The 15,998-nt window shown below is 38.3% G+C and overlaps 1 protein-coding gene across 1 annotated transcript in view; it reads left to right on the top strand.

Moving 5' to 3' along the window:
* CMC1 (C-X9-C motif containing 1) overlaps nt 1–9,470 on the top strand; it is a 44,287-nt gene extending 34,817 nt beyond the window's left edge. Inside the window, exons 3-4 of the mRNA XM_064672566.1 lie at nt 7,809–7,899; nt 9,207–9,470. Of these exons, the coding sequence (XP_064528636.1) occupies nt 7,809–7,899; nt 9,207–9,321 (206 nt within the window). The 3' untranslated portion in view covers nt 9,322–9,470. The remainder of the gene's footprint in view (nt 1–7,808; nt 7,900–9,206) is intronic.
* Nucleotides 9,471–15,998: the final 6,528 nt, after the last annotated feature.

The raw sequence follows: 15,998 nt of genomic DNA, 5'->3' as shown, positions 1-15,998 counted from the left end.
TTCGGGGAGCTGGCGATAAGCAGGAAAATAGAAAGTATATGTTTATTTTTATGTTATAGCAAATGAAAATTGTGTAGACAAAGTATTTGATCTGATAACAGAGGTTCACTTGAAAGAAACAAGGTTATTTTATGTCAATTTTCTCTTTGCCCTATATAAGATGCATTTAATTATTTCATGCTATCTCCTCCTATTCAAATTAATCTGTCATATATATTGTTGCTCAAATTAGAATAAGTCTTTAATCAGCTGTGTTATGCATGCCATAGTAGACTAGAATGGGAAAGCTACTCCTGGCATACTGACGATGCATGTATTTTATTTGTATTTGTAATTTAAAAGTAAAATCAGAAATATTGATTTCTACTTGACTGGAGAGATGATTTAGTTTGAATATCAGACTGATCTTAATCAGGTGAGAATTAATTGAGTTGGTGGTATTAGATATTCAGTGATGTTAACTGAACCATGATCAATCTACAGAGAAGCTTTCTTTTGTACTGTGTTAGAAATATCAAATAGCTCATACTCTACAATATAAAACAATCTCTTCGTGTTCATCCTTCTACTTCCTCTGGCTCATTAAATGCACCAGTAATCTGTTCTGTGCATACTGAGTAATCTTCAAGCTAATAAATCACAATTTAATACAAAATTAAAAGCATAACAACTTCACCATAAAATGTTGCTGACAATGTTTTGGATCATTTTAATGTTTTTGTACACATTTTACAAACATAGATTTTAAAATCTTGTCCTTGTTTACATTTTAAATGGAACTGTTCCCTCCTCCTTCCACCATCACCCCCTAAATCTCCATTGTTACTTGGGCATCTTTTCTCCACCCAGTGGTAGACCCCAAGGAATGACCCAGACACTGGACAAAACTATTTCCTTTTTTTGTGTAGAGGGAAAAACCTACCCCAGGAATAGAACACAAATGTGGTTTGAATCATGATGCAAGCTTTTTTTTTTTTATTTTAAGAGTGTGATAGCAGTATCATAAGTGTTGAGAAAATATAAATGGTGAGATAACACCTCTGTAGGACTTTCTCTTAAGTAGTAAAATTGTAAAGTCTTTAAATAAACGAGAGCCAGACCCGAGAGGATCAATTTATGTTGATAATGGGGAATATTTCATTTATTTTGTGTACAAGAACATCTGCAAAATAGATGCACAATTAGAATTGATAAAACTGCATTTCTAATGTTATATGAATTGTACAACACTTTGCTATGTATGAGGCAATACAAAAGTGCCAAATATTGTTATAGTCTGAATCTACAAAAAAGGAACTTTCCGAAATAGCCTTCACGCTACAAACAGTTCATACATTGAAAATAACAAGGATGATCCCTTGGTGTTGTTATATCTGGTTGTCTAGAGATGAGTCCCAAACACTTTTTGTTCTTCTCTTGCTTTGAGCATGAAAAGACTTTACTGTTTGCAGAAAGAAATAATTAGGTATCTAATATTTAAAAATATTTAAACTAAAAAAAAAAAAAGTCCTTTAAAAATCTACTATGAATATAATCTGATGCTGGTTGTTCCCCTTTATTGAATTACAAAAAAAACCCCAACTTTCAATTTGTTTTTAGTGCTTGGGGAAGGACGTTACATTTTTTTTCATAAAGTGTTTCCTTTACATACAAGTAACTGAAATTTTATCAGTCCAACACACTGATTCCAGCGTTTCATTTTGAAATGAAGAAATCAGCCTAATTCTGCTTGGGGGTGGAAGGGTGTTGTGGACTACAGAAAGAACACTTGCATCTTAAATATGGTGCCTTGTTTTTGTTGTCCACTGTTTGTAAGTCTGCAGACACTGAGATTAAGAGTGTTAAATTTAACCTTGTCTGGTTTAATGGTGTGGAAGAAAATCATCACCTTTATTTAGCAGAGCTGTGGCTCTGTCTTATGCCAGATGTTGGTTTGTCCCTTTGAGTCAAAATCCTACAAGTTTTTTATTTTTGTCATACAGGAGCAAATATTTCTTGAACCTGTGAATATGTTTTAGAATGAAAATGGGCAGTACTCTGGCTTTTTATTTCCTTTTTTTTAATTAAGAAGTGTATGTACTAGGACATCTGTTGGTGGACCCCCACTAACTTTGTTATAACTTTCTGGTAATGTTTCTGATCTTTTAAAATTAACACTTTGGTGTGTTTTGCATATGCTTCTCTGGCTGCTTGTGTAGACAGGGAAATAATTTGTCCAGTCTTTATTCTGTGATAAGTGAACTGTTACCCAGCTTCATGTCAGTTTCCATCTGCTTTCCTTATTACCTTGTAATAAAGTCATAAAACAGAGTTGGGGAAAAAGCAATTAAAAATACAGAAGAAAAACGTTCTTCTTAGATGCTACTTTTTTCAGCAAAGATTAGTGTGGACTGTAAAGATCTTTGTAAACAAAATGTTCTTTGTTGTGTCAACCTTCTAGCTGATTATCAAAGAAACCTTAATAAAAGAGTTCTCTGTAACTTCAAAAAGTTTTTAATCAACCATCAAATATACCAAGTCAGACACTCAAAAGTAATTCTTGATACCTGCAACATAATTTGTATAATTTTGTGTTGGAATGGAATTACACAGAGACTTGGAATAGGATTTTTATTTAAAAATGCATGTCTGGACAGCTTTATGGGTAATTTTAGGAGGCTTTTTAAAGCTCTTTTTTTCTGTTCTGTGACTTTGCATGTGTCAGGATCTAATTTCTGCTTGTTCTCTGTGTTGTGCTTTCTCAGGCAGGTAAATTGGGATTAGGGAGACCCAGTGAAATCCTGCTTTTGCATCCTGGGCAAATTTGGAGGTGCCAGGAACCAAACTCAGCAGCTTCCCCAAACTGATCAGGGTCTGAGATGCTCCCTGTTGAAGAGTCAGTCCTTGGTAGGGCTGATTCCTCACTGACCTCAGCCAAAAAGCCCTCATGTCTGTCCCTGGAAATCATGTGAGCTACTGTTGTCTTCCCATCGTAGGCAGATCACTTGCACATGCCAGTATGCCGTAGTCAGCAGGTGAGAACTGACCAAACTGAATTGCTCTGTATTCAAACGTGGTTGTTCAGCTTTTGTTCAGTTGAGAGCAGACCTTTGTCATGGCAAAGTTACCATTTGGCCTTACATATGTGGTTGAACTAGAGAAGGTACTAAATTGCAGGTTTGATTTAGCCATTAAAATCTCTCTATGCGGCTGTAATGGCCAAAACATAATGAGACTTAAAATTCTCAGAACTGTGCCCAAAGCTTATTTTGGATTTGCTTTACAAGAGAAGCACAAAGCTTTCTGAGAGAGAGAGAGGAAGGTGGTGAAATCTGGCCTCAAATCAGTGATGAACTGTTCAGCGCGCTGTCTCTGAGCTGTAGCCTTGGGAAGGCATCTTCGCTCCATGTGCATCCCCCTAGACCCAGCTTACAGCATGGAGAGGAGCCTGTGGGATAACCTGTGTCAGATATGCTGTCATGAACCAGAACTGCTGCAGGTGAAAGGGGGGGGTCTGTGGCCAGTTTCCGTGGTAACTGGTAGGCACCTGCAGCTCGTTGACGCAGTAGTGGATCTGTCCTTGTCTGTACACAGAGCATTCAGTGATGGACATATGTAGCTGTCCTGGAAAAGCCTTGGCAAAGGGTTGATTTTATCAAGGGCAAGCTTTTTCCCCCTTTCTAACAAGGCAGTTTCACTTCTGTTGCATTGAGCCCTGTCCTTCATTTTATTTAGTTTGTATTTATAAATATTGGGGTTAACTTTTATTGTTTGTTTGAAACATGTCTTTCTTTTGTGTTACAATCTGCAATGAATTTGCAGACTGGCTCAAATTTATCTCTAGTTTTGCTGCTGCTTGAAAGAAAACAAATCAGCCCATGAACTTGTAAAATCACAGAAAGTCATTTGCTAAAGTTGTAAATATTGGTTCATACACAGGATTTCTGCTCTGAAAGAGCAACTCTTCTTTGTATGATGTGCAGTATATCAGGAAGGAGGTTTGTTTGAGCCTGAGGGTGGATTCTCTAGTGTTCTGATTATTACCACTCAGAGCTACTTAAGTGTTAAACTACAAAAGGTTTGTAACCAGATCCTGTGTATCCACTCATTTTGTGGTGTTTTGCTATGCACCCTGAAACTTTGGTCCATAATGCAGCTATTGCTTGAGTGAGGAATGAGTGGTGATTGTCAAGATTACAGAGATGGAGATTAATTTTTGGTTTGAGATTTGGATCCCTTGTGCACTATTTGCGAGATTATTCTCCAAACCAGTAGTTTTAACACTCTTTGTGCTGCTCAACATTGAGATATTTTATTTCATGGAAGGGTTCATGGAATCATAGAATATGCTGAGTTTGAAGGGACCCACAAGGATCATCGAGTCCAACTCCTGGCCCTGTGCAGGACACCTCAAGAATCACACCATGTTCCTGAAAGCATTGTCCAAACACTTCTTGAACTCAGACAAGGCTTGGTGCTGTGACCACTTCCCTGAGGAACCTGTTCTAGTGCTCAGTTACCCTCTGGGTGAAAAATCTTTTCCTGATATCCAACCTAAACCTTCTCTTGACTCAGTTTCATGCCATTTTCTCAAGTCCTGTCACTGATGATGAAAGTGAAAAGATCAGTATTTGCCCCTCCGTGAGCAAGATAAAGCACAGTTAAAAATAAAACAATGTTCTCCAGACTCCTGTAAGGTTTCTGGTAAGTGTTTATAACTAAACCTGTCTTGCACCACACTCCTTACATGGCTTTTAAAGAGAAGAGATGGCTAATCAAATTTTGTGTCCTCATATAAGGATGCCCAATATGCTTTAACCTCCTTTCTTCCTCTCTGTTGTTAAGCATCAGTAATGTTAAAGCTAAATAGCTGGAAGCAGTTTTATCACTTTGCAGCAGTGCCTGGCCCTGTACTGCAGGTGGGGCTTTCTGAAGACAGGGAATGCTTGCAATTGCAGTTCAGGTTTTTTAGTTCACTGGGACATCACGCCTTTAACCAATCAAGACTGGTGAGCTAACAAGTGAGAGGGACCTCCCGTTGTCTTCTGTGGTTTTGTACTTCACAGATTCCAGAAGAAATGATTACTACTACAAAAAAACCTCAACCCAAAACCTCAGCACAGCACTTAAAGGAGTGCCCATGGAGAGCAGAAATCAAACTGGTCACTAGACAGACCATAAGCTTTCAAAGGCGTTGAAAGTTTATTCCCAGAAAAAAGACCAAAGGACATTTTTAGAAATGTACTAATAGGTATGATTTTTCTGAGATGCTGATATAGGGACAGTCAATGTAAACAGTCCAGGAAAGAATAGAAGAAATGTCAGGTTCACCTTTGAAAACCAAAGAAACATTTCAATAATCTAATAACACTTTTCTTGTGTTGTTTCGAGCTTACACTGCTTTGTAAATTTCAGCTGTCCAGAAGTTTCCTCAAAATTGTGCCTGTGTATTTGGATGACTTTAGGTCTAAAACACATGCTGAACGAGATCTTAGAAATTCAGTGTGGTTTTTTGAGCACAGGTTACAGGGTCTTCCCAAGTGGTAATTAACCAGTCAGTTTAAACCCATTTTCTGCATACTTTCATCTGTTTTTCTGGTAGTGTGTGGCGAAGTTGCCAGTGTGTAACACCAGGTGCTGTGTTGGAGCATGTTTTAAGTGTTCATCAATAAATAATACATTAAAAGTAGATAAGAAGTCAATTCTTTGCAAAGTTTTGCGAATGTATATATACATACGTTTGGCAGTATAAGGACACTTAAGTCTGTCATCATCACTTTCAGCAAACACTACCTTTACTTGTAATTTATTTTGGTAAAAGCCTAATTCATATAGCCATGGGCAAGCAGATTAGTCTCACCTAGGGATTGCTTGCTGCTGTTGGATCACTTTCTCCTTAAAGTCTTGCCAGTAGTGTCCAGGATACTAGAAGGTGAATTTTGCTCCACAGAGGTCCACGATTGCTTGATGCCCATTTCAGTAGGCATCTGCTCTGAGCAAAGGAGAGGATTGCTGCTTTTATAGGCACAAATCTATTTTCTTGTTTATTGAAGTCTTGATGTAATGGAAGTTACATCAGCATACAGGATCAATAGTTACTTAGGAGGCAGATTTGAAACTTCAGCTAAATGTCTTGAACACATACAAGGCTGGGTACAGGACTATGTGGCAATGTGTTTGACAGTTGTGCCCATATTTTCACATGGTCAGTAACCTGCAGGTGCTTGAGGTGCCTTTTTGATGCCTAATGTGATTTCAGAAGGTATAATAAGTATCAAAGTAAGAATATATAAGTGAGAGTAAAGAATGGAAGGGATACAAAAATTGCTGTTTCTGTAAATACTACACAGCTTATCACTGCATACAAGAAATGGAAGATTCTAGTGTAAGTACATGAAATACTTACAAGTCTTACTGTCCAAGTTTTTGGACAAAACAGAGTAAGTAATGCATGAACATATGATACTCGTACATATACACTGAGCATAGATAATGTGATTTATACTATGTATGATGTAGCAGCATTAATTTTTGATTGTACTGGATTAGTTGTAAATTTTGCTAAATATGTACAAGAAGATAATGATTTCTGTGTGCCCTAAATTTGCTGGAAGAGCTTAGAAGAGGAAAAATGGATGTAATTCTGGAAGGGGATGCAGTAGAGGGGAGCTTTGTTCTTGACCTGGGTACTGGTTGATCTGGACACTTGGCTTTCTCTTTCTCTTTCTCTCTCTCTTTCTTTTCCATCTGCTAAATGCAGCTGTTAACCTTTTAGCCGACCTCTTAGAACAAAACAATCTGAAGTCTTCTGATAGAAATAACAACTAATTCTTATCTAGAGTTACTATTCAGTGAAAAATCTGTACAGGGTGTTGGTAACAATGAGGCATAATTTTAGTTACTCCCAGATAAAACCTATGTCCGTAACCATGACTTTGCTGTTCTGTTTTAGTATCTCACTGACTTGTTTTTAAGTTTTAAGACCCTGAAAACAGACCAGGTACTTTCACTTAATTGAGCAACTTAATTGTTCTTAAATGCCGGAGATCATGATCCCAGAAATGTAGATCATCAGTATTTCTGTGGACAGTGCTCTTTACTAGACATTTGGACTTTGAAGAAATTCCATATTGAAGAACAGCTACAGGCTACACAATGCAGAGAAGATACAGAGAAGACAGCAGTCCTTCATGGAGCACTGTAGTGCCATGGAATACAACCTGGCACTTCCAGCTTTCTCCTTGCATTCCCAAGAGAGATTTTTGGAAATGCCAGGAAAGAACCGTGACCTCACAGTTTATCTCCAGTCCAAACCTTCACACGAGATTATTGCCACTGGCATTTCTTTGAGGCAGTAATTGCTGTCAGCATTGCTGCCCTCTTAATTTAGATTAAATTAATTTAATGTAGATACAAACACGCTTCAGTAATTCCAAAAGCTTTCGCTGTAGAGGAAACACTAACAACCCTGGTTTACCTAATTTTTCATGATTCCTTTTGTTTTGCTGTGATAGCCCTGAGTAGACTGTATGAAAACCAGGCACAAGAATCATGGATTTGCTGCAAGAATAATTTCAAAAATCTGTTGGTATTAGCAATAGCAGTATGTGTGTGAATGTGTTACATGATGAGGGGAGAATCCCAATTAAAATCTTGCTGCTAAACAAGTGACAAAGATCTTGCAAACAGTATGAGACTCTGGGCCAACTATGGTTATATTAATAATAATAAATCAGATCTGGTCTGATACCTCCTACACATGGATTTTTTTTTACCAATTATCATTTTTATAACTTTAATTTAGTTTGTGTTGTTTTTTTGCTTCCCAGCTTTTACTAAATGCTGTCAAGAAACTGGTTTTCTTATGGTGGTGAAGTGTCGGCAAGAGAACACAGCATTGAAAGACTGCCTGGTTGGCTAGTAAGTCCCTCATGAGTTTTTATTGGTTTTTTGTGCATGGCCTATACTAATCTAGAAATGAGTAGAAATATTAACTATTCTCAAAAGGGTTATGCAAGGTTAGGGACTTCGATGTATTTTCTGAAAATGGTATCTTTTCTTTATTAGCACTGTGCTGGTCAGGCCCTAACTGACAAGATTTTATTTACCATATAAATATATGGCTATAAAGACTCTGTCCTTGATTTACATGGTGACAGATTTCAGCCCAGATGACCTGTAGCCCTATGTTTGCTCTGTTGCATCACACATGTGAGGATGGGGGTGAGCAGTGAAGCACTTTCATACTCTATTAGTGAGACAGGATAAGTTTGTTTTCATTTTGCTTCTTGAACTGTTCTTTAAGATTTAGCCTGTCTTGAAAGTGTCCTGCTGTTGTGAACAGCAATAGCAGCAGCAGTGGGAAATTGTTAGATATAAGAGAGGTCAACTTGAAGCCATGGTGGATTGAAATGTTTCTTTTGGAAGTCCTAAGTTATTCCCAGTGCCATCAGGCTGAAGTGTTAGATTCCTGAATCTGCCAGGGTGAGAGTTGGGGATTTTTTGAGTTTCACTGGGAGAAAAAGGATGTTCATTTGTTTTTTGGTGGAATGTGTGTCCTGCTCTGTTAAACCAGAAATTAAGACTAATTGCCTTTGAACTAGTGACAGTTATTCTCAAGTATTTGGGAACTGATGAAAAAAACATGTCCAATCAGGTGAGAATTCAGGCTTAATTGTAGTCAGAACTTACTGGATTTACTCAGTTTTATTTGTCAGTACCTTTGCCTTTTTTAAAAAATAAAATGAAACAAAATGCTACTGGAAAAAATGTTTAGTGCTAGAATTGTTATACTTAAAAACAAAATTATAAGAAAAAGGAATTGAATGTAATGATCAAGGACCTACATATCTACTGTTTGAGACATACACTTTAACCTCTTCCAAACAGTTGTTTGGGTGCATAAAAGAATATAAGTGGACTCCAATAGATTCCCATACTGAGGAAGATAACTGCAAATAATAAATTATTCAACTGAACCAAAACACCAAATGTCTTTCCCTTTTTCTGCCTTTCCTCTTGGTGGGTTGACTGTAGAAGCTTGAAAAGGACTATGCCTCAAGAGAAAACAGTATCATGAGAGAATGCAGATCAACTTACTAGTTAGAGTTTACAAAGATAACTGTAACACATATGAAGGCAGACAAGTTTTCTTTGGGTGTTAATGTGCAGTATCTGTTCCATATTCCAAGACGAAAACCATTATTATGTATTTTTCTGTCTTGCAGCTATTCTGATCCATCATTCTATGAAGAATGCAAAGCAGAATATTTGAAGCAAAGAGAAGAATACAGAGCAACTGGAATTAAGAAAAAAAGACAGAAGGTTACTTCAAATGTATAATTAAAACTTAAAATGAACTTCTCACATTTTATATACAACTTTGAGTTTCAATTGATTTAAACTGGCTTAAATGATCTGTACCCCTGTGTGGAGTTTAACTGAAATACACAAGATGAGATGAATGGAGAATAAAATAATCTCTAAAATTAGATTTTTAAATTTTTTGTAGTTAAAGATCTCAAGCATGCTGTCACAGTTTGCAAGAGAAGGTGTGAAGGTCTGTTCCTCTGTCTGGACTTGTGATTTTGTTACCAGTTTGCAAGTTGGAGTTTACAAATCCAGAATGTCCATTTGGAATTTAAAGCTTGTGTCTAGTTATGTGAGCTAGGCTACATGAAAACTTAAATTTTTCACCCTTAAATTGTATTAACTGATCACAAATTGTGTATACATTGAAGCTGGTCTATTAGTCATCACCTGATGCTGACTGTGTATGGAGATGCACTTACTAGAAGAGAAGGGTTGCAAATGCAGAAGAGAAGAGCTGCTCAGACCAGTGTGAACTATCTTTTTCAAGAGATTGTTGAGTCATATGAGAGCCTGGTAGTACTTGTGCCTACACTGTGACTCATTTTTAAATGATGTTGCCAGAAGGGATGGATGCCTCGTGTTTGTGCGTGGCCCAGACTGACCGTTTTGACTCTAGAGGAGAAAGTAATCTGATCCAGACCTTCTTTGAGAACACAGAATAAGTTGCCACGCTTCAAGAGTGAGCAAGTGACCCCACTTGCAAAATTATTGCAGGTATAGTTGAGTAAACAACTAAACTAGGCATGTAAAATTCAGGTCACTTCTTGCAGGAACTAAGTGAAAGGAAGTCCCTGATTAAAAAGGGGCTTACAAAAGATCTTTCGTGTATTGGTACTTGAAGCTGCTTAATGGTAGAACTCTCAAATGCATAATGACTTCACTAGAGATAGTAATTCAAAGTTTTACAGGCTATCTTGGAGTATCCTTTGAAACATTCTGAAATAAAACCAAATTCTTTACAAGTAGGGAAAGGCTACACTTAAACTTGGTAACTTTACTGCCCTGGTTTGAAAAAAAAATAAAAAAACTTCAGAGTACATAGTAGGATTTGATACTTGTCCATCAAAAGATGCAAAATTTGACTTATTTTAATAGTTTCACCACAAATACAATACTGCTCTAAAGCTATTCAAGTAGGAAGTTCAAATCAGACTTTGACATCTGTATGTGAAGGTCTTAACACTGCAAGTTAGTCCTTGCCCTTTATTCTGTACCTTTTATCAGTAATAATGTTGCTTCAGCAGAGTGGCTGCAGGACTAGCAAACATTTGTGAATGAAAAACTGAAGAGATGTGTAGCATTCTGCCTTGTAAGGCAAACTTAAGTGGCACTCAGCTCTAAAACTAACCTCTTTAAAATAGCATATGTGGAACAGTGTCCTACGCGCGTACTTGCTCTTTTCTCCTTAGTTCAAGCATTTTGGAAAAAAAAAAATATTCCTAATCAGCTAGTGGAAAATTAGTTGTTTTGCTGTATTTTAAAAAAGAGTAAACTTAAGGTAGATGGCGAAATGTATTTTTAAAGATAGTGACTGCTCTGGTATGCTGTTGTGAAAATCTGCTACATTTTCAACCTCTGGAAATCCAGCCTGGGTATTTGTAACTGTTGTCAAAAACCTTCCCAAAGAGGATTTGTCTGGGAGCAAGCATTCCCTTAGGGGCAATGCTGTGTGCTGCCAGTGGTATGTGCCTGCACTGAGGGCTCACCTGGGTCATCCTCAGGTTCCAAGCACAGCTGGTGATCAGACACAGCATCAGCAATGGGGGTCTCCTTTTCTGGCTCATCAGAAAATATGTTCAGCCAGTGCAGGGGAACCCCAGTGCAGTGACCAGTACTGCAGGGGAGGAATTAGTGCCTGGAGTGGAACAAAGCCCAGGGTGGAACCTGCAGGTATTGGTCCCCCACCCTTGACGTGCTGTAGGTGAACAACAGCCACAACTCACTTCTGCACTGATAACTAAGCTCTATGCTCAAGCCTGAAATCCCATGTACTGGATGCTGCTGTCAGCCATTTATTTCTCGTTACCTACACTGTTGTGGGCAAAAGGAAGAACTGGGTTATTCAAGCTCCTCCTCTGTTTGGCCTGGGATGCACTCAGAGCTGGGATTTGCCCTCGGCTCTGGCATGAGCTTCCTCTGTAACACATCCATGGCCTTAATGTGATGTTCCCTAGTTTTGAATTCTTGATTTCACACCTTTCGCTTTCTTACTGTCTTGTGCAATATCCTGTACTTTAATTGCATTTACATCTTTTATTTAAAGTTTAAATGAAAGAATGAGTACTATGAAGTGACAAACTCATACTAGTAAATTCCTTTCGGTTTTGTTTCTGTCTCAGCTATAAACTCTCCTTCCTACTCAGGTTAGCAGGAGGCAGCCCTAGATTCTAAACAAAGTAAGAATACAGCAGTAGTACTGGCAAAGCCTTCAGCTGTGTGCAGGGAACTGGAAGTTTTTTTGCTACATGTTGAAAATTTTTTAAAAAGCACTTACTTAGTAATGTGCTTACTTTGGAAGCCTGTCTGTCTTCCCCCCTCAGCCCCTCCACCTCCCAACAAAACCAAACATGGTAACTGCCTGTACTTAGAGAGAGCAGCCCTGGGTGATGAGGCAGGGAGCTGACGTTGTGCAGACATGCAGTACTGCATGCAGTCATCTCCATCTAAGCCAGGGATTGCAACTCTCATTAATGGTCACTAGATGTTTCTTTTTTTTTTTCATTATGAAATAAATTCTGCAGGATGCTTATACATTATCATTCTGCGTAGGAGTAGACAATTAGGGAAATTAATCTAGGTGTGCTTCCAGTGTTTTCAAGTTAGCCTATCTATATAGAAAGGTTACAGGAGTGCAGACGCATGGACTGACTCAAGGAGGTCAGCCAAGGTCTGAAGCCTGGCAGTGCCACTTGCCCGTCATAGTTAATGTTTCTATAAAAGCATCCGATGTTTTCTAACATGACCTTCTGAAAAATGGAGGTGGCATCACCAAGTGTTTATAGCCCCAGTTTTAACACTGCCTGTTACAACTGAAGCTTTTGCAAAGCTACAGGGCTTTCACTGTGGCCCTACGACAAGGCTGCCCCCGTGCTTACCTCCTGTAACCATGTGCCCAGCCTGCTTAAAACCAACCACAAGGCACTATTCACTGGCATTGATGGAATTAGGTCTTAAAGCTGGAAGACTGGTTTGTCACTGAGCACCCTTGCTCAGCACAGCACGGCATCTGTTGCCTTTTCTGCAGCACAGGGGCTTGTCTGTGCCTCTTCGTAGCACTTGGCAAGCCCCCCAAACACCCCCATTTTTCACTGGAGACTGCACCCTCTCAGTGTATTAAAGCTCTCTTCAAACTCCTGAGGGGGGCTCCCTACAAATGCAAGGAAGGAGGGAAAAGGTGTTATATATGAAAAGCTTTCATTCACTGTATTATGTTCATACAATTGCGAGTAGCACACTGCTCCCCCCCCAAAAAAAGGGGGGAAAAGCCTGACCACTCAGGACCCAAAAAAATAATACAATAACCGTATCAGAACCCCACGTGCCCTTTTGTATTCAGACTACACAAGGCTCTTACTGCCCTGTGACGACTGTTCTTCAGAGGGCCTGTCTGAAGATTAGACAACAATACAGGTGTCAAGTACTGGAGCTTTTCAGTCTTCCTTTACCAGGCCAGAGCATCATTTAAAGCTACAGGTGTCTCAGCGTAGGAGTCTCAAAGTCTGCTGCACGTTGGTTTTGAAATAAAGTTCAATCTGCTTTATCTCACCAGTACAGTTCATATGATACTTATGTGGGTCTGTGTTTCATTACTTGGAATGGGTATTGTCTTATTGTAACTCTACCATATGTCTAGTGCTGCTCTTGTCTTTTTCCAGCTGTAAAAACTGGGTAGTGCATCACAGCTAATTTGGGAGTTCGCTTTCTTCAATATGGCTAGTTCACGTAAGAGGAAAACTGATCAGTTTTAAACCACAAAACTGGCAGGAAACTTAAAGTTATCAAATTTTAAAAATATTTAAAATTAACCAAACAGTGCAAGTTTACATATACGTTATTAGAAGGTTCATCCAACTCCCCAAATATCCAAATACATATTCATCAGCTTGCCATATGCTCGCTTAAATGTGCAAAGCAACAACCTCCTCCTGCCCCAAAAGCTGTCTTCCATTTCTGTTAAATGGAATTAGTGCTTTCTTAAATTAAAAATTGTCACATTGGTGGGTTAAGTGAAGGTATAAAATATTCAAAGTTTGCATTCAAGTTAAAATTTGCTTGGTGTCATTTAAGAATTATTTGTGGATTTTGGTCCTTACTATGTGTGATTTTACAGTTTTATATAACACAAGCACATGTGCACACAAACACCAGAATGCTGTTACTACAGCTACTTCTGCATGTAATCTGCTGTCACTCTGATGAAAAGATTTCACTTCTGAAAATGGAAAAAGCACTGTAAGCCACTAGCGGCATGGATTTAAATGACTTTTCCACCTTCAGTCAAAATATGATTGTTAAGCTTAGGACCAACAGATGCTTCCCAAGCCAGCAAGCTCCCAGGTGACTCCAAATCTGGGGACTTCCTTTTCAAATGTTACAGCTTGGACATGGCAATGAATGATTGGATTGGAAATGCTGCCTACAGCAAGCTCTCCCTCATCAGTCCCACTTCTCTCCAGTATCAGCATTCTCCTGAAGTGCCTCTCGGCAAACATTGCTGCTCCCTTCTCCAGAATGGGAAGCAGCACAGAATATAAACCAAGAGTCAAAGGTAAAGCCCAGAAATTCTCAGGCTCTGCACAGAGAAGCTTAATTTTAAGTTCCCCTGTCACAGAAGACAGGGCAGGGATCAGGAACCTTTTGACACAAATAGTCAAACCACTTTGAACTCATCATAGCTTAAGGTAACTAAGTCCTTCAGGTTTCAGCATCCAAGAGAATACTTTTCCCAGAATATGCTGAAGCAGGCTACAGCAGATGGCTGCTTTTTTTCCTCTGAATGAAAAAGGATGAACCTCAAATTTAATTGTTTGTATTTGGAGAAATATTTATACACAATCAAGGAATTAAAACTTAAGTAAAAATTTTGTGCCAAATATGGAGATTTGTAAGTGAAACCAATTTCAAACAAAAATAAATTTATTTGAAATCTTACACAATGGAATTCCCTCAATGCACAAATCATATTGATGTCTGTTGGATAATACATTACTTAATAAAAAACGCCTTTGTAATATTGAGGTGGGGAACCCCAAAAGTAAGCCATATAGCTTATGCAGCCACATGAGAAATGTTTTCTTTGTTATTACACAGGTAGTTGCTTTTATCAGCTAAAGCCTAGTGACTTGGATTTGTTTTATGCATATTGGGTTTTGTTCTATTACTTTCCAAGAGACTGTACTCCCCTGAGTCAGCTGTGTTCATTGGTCAGAATAAATTCCAGCATCTGACACCATTTCCATTAATCACAGACAACCCAGTATATGTGAGCAAGATAATAGAAAGAAAAACTGTATCTGGTGAATGGGAAACATTATTTATGTATGCTTTTTGCTACTATAGTAGAAAGTATCTGGAAGGCATTCTTTCAACTTTGATAGATAAAATGAAAGAGAAGGAGATGGGCTTCATACTTACTGTGCAGGGAAGAGTGTCTGGAACCACACAGGTCATGTAGCACCCCAGTAACACTTTTACAGCCCATCATTACTACAACTATGCTACAGTCATAGCTTCCTCATGTATTTGCAAGAAGTTTTAAGATAATTTGCTACTAAACAGCTGTGAAATTAATTTTTATTACTTTGATCTGAAGCTGGACCTGTGAAGTCAAATACTTCACCCACCCACACAAGTGTAAATAGCCCATTCAGTATTAAATATCTTCCTGCCCATTACAAGTTAGGCATCATGGATCTAAATTACAAAGCATTTTTCTTCAACCTTCGTAGCAGTCAAGACATTTCACTTAACCCTGTTGTATCAAGCCAGATATGAAGCAGATAATTAAAAAAAAAAGGCATAAATTGTATTTGCTTAAAAACAGTTCATGGCCTTAAGAGTTAAAAAAAATAGTACTTAGACACCCATAATCTATAAAGCAGGCAGATTCTAATAACTCTAGTTCTCGGTGGCATACTAAAGATACCACAAAAATACTTCTTATGTATATCAACAGTGTGACAACACCAAGTCTGATTAAATTAAGGCTTTGTTTCTTTCACAAAAGAAAAGTTAGTATCCATCACCACCATACAAATAAAGAGTCAAGGTTCTGGTGCTGTGCAAAGGAGGCACGATATGGGTAACTGCCCTGTGAGCAGGACAGTTCTGTGGCAGCACTGCTGCGCACAGAGTTAAGTCAGTTCCCTTCAGCAGGAACAAGCTGAACCTCCAGGATTCACAGTGTTCAGCAGCATTACTTATGGTCCTTTAGAATTCACAATCAAACCGTAAATGGTGCAATCTAAACAAGATAGCCAAGATTTTTCTCTTGCGACTATCTAATATAAATCAAGGATTTGGAAAAAAAAAATCTCACCTTTCTTGGCTAAAGATTACATAAAAATGCATTTCTAAAAACAGAGGAATCAGAAAGTTAGTTGAAAGGAGGAAGGGAGAGATAATCCAGTTCTTCATTGTATGTCTTC

This window comes from Pseudopipra pipra, chromosome 1 (assembly GCF_036250125.1).
Source record: "Pseudopipra pipra isolate bDixPip1 chromosome 1, bDixPip1.hap1, whole genome shotgun sequence".
In the NCBI taxonomy this organism is placed as follows: Eukaryota; Metazoa; Chordata; class Aves; order Passeriformes; family Pipridae; genus Pseudopipra; species Pseudopipra pipra.
This window is presented reverse-complemented; position numbering and strand designations above follow the sequence as displayed.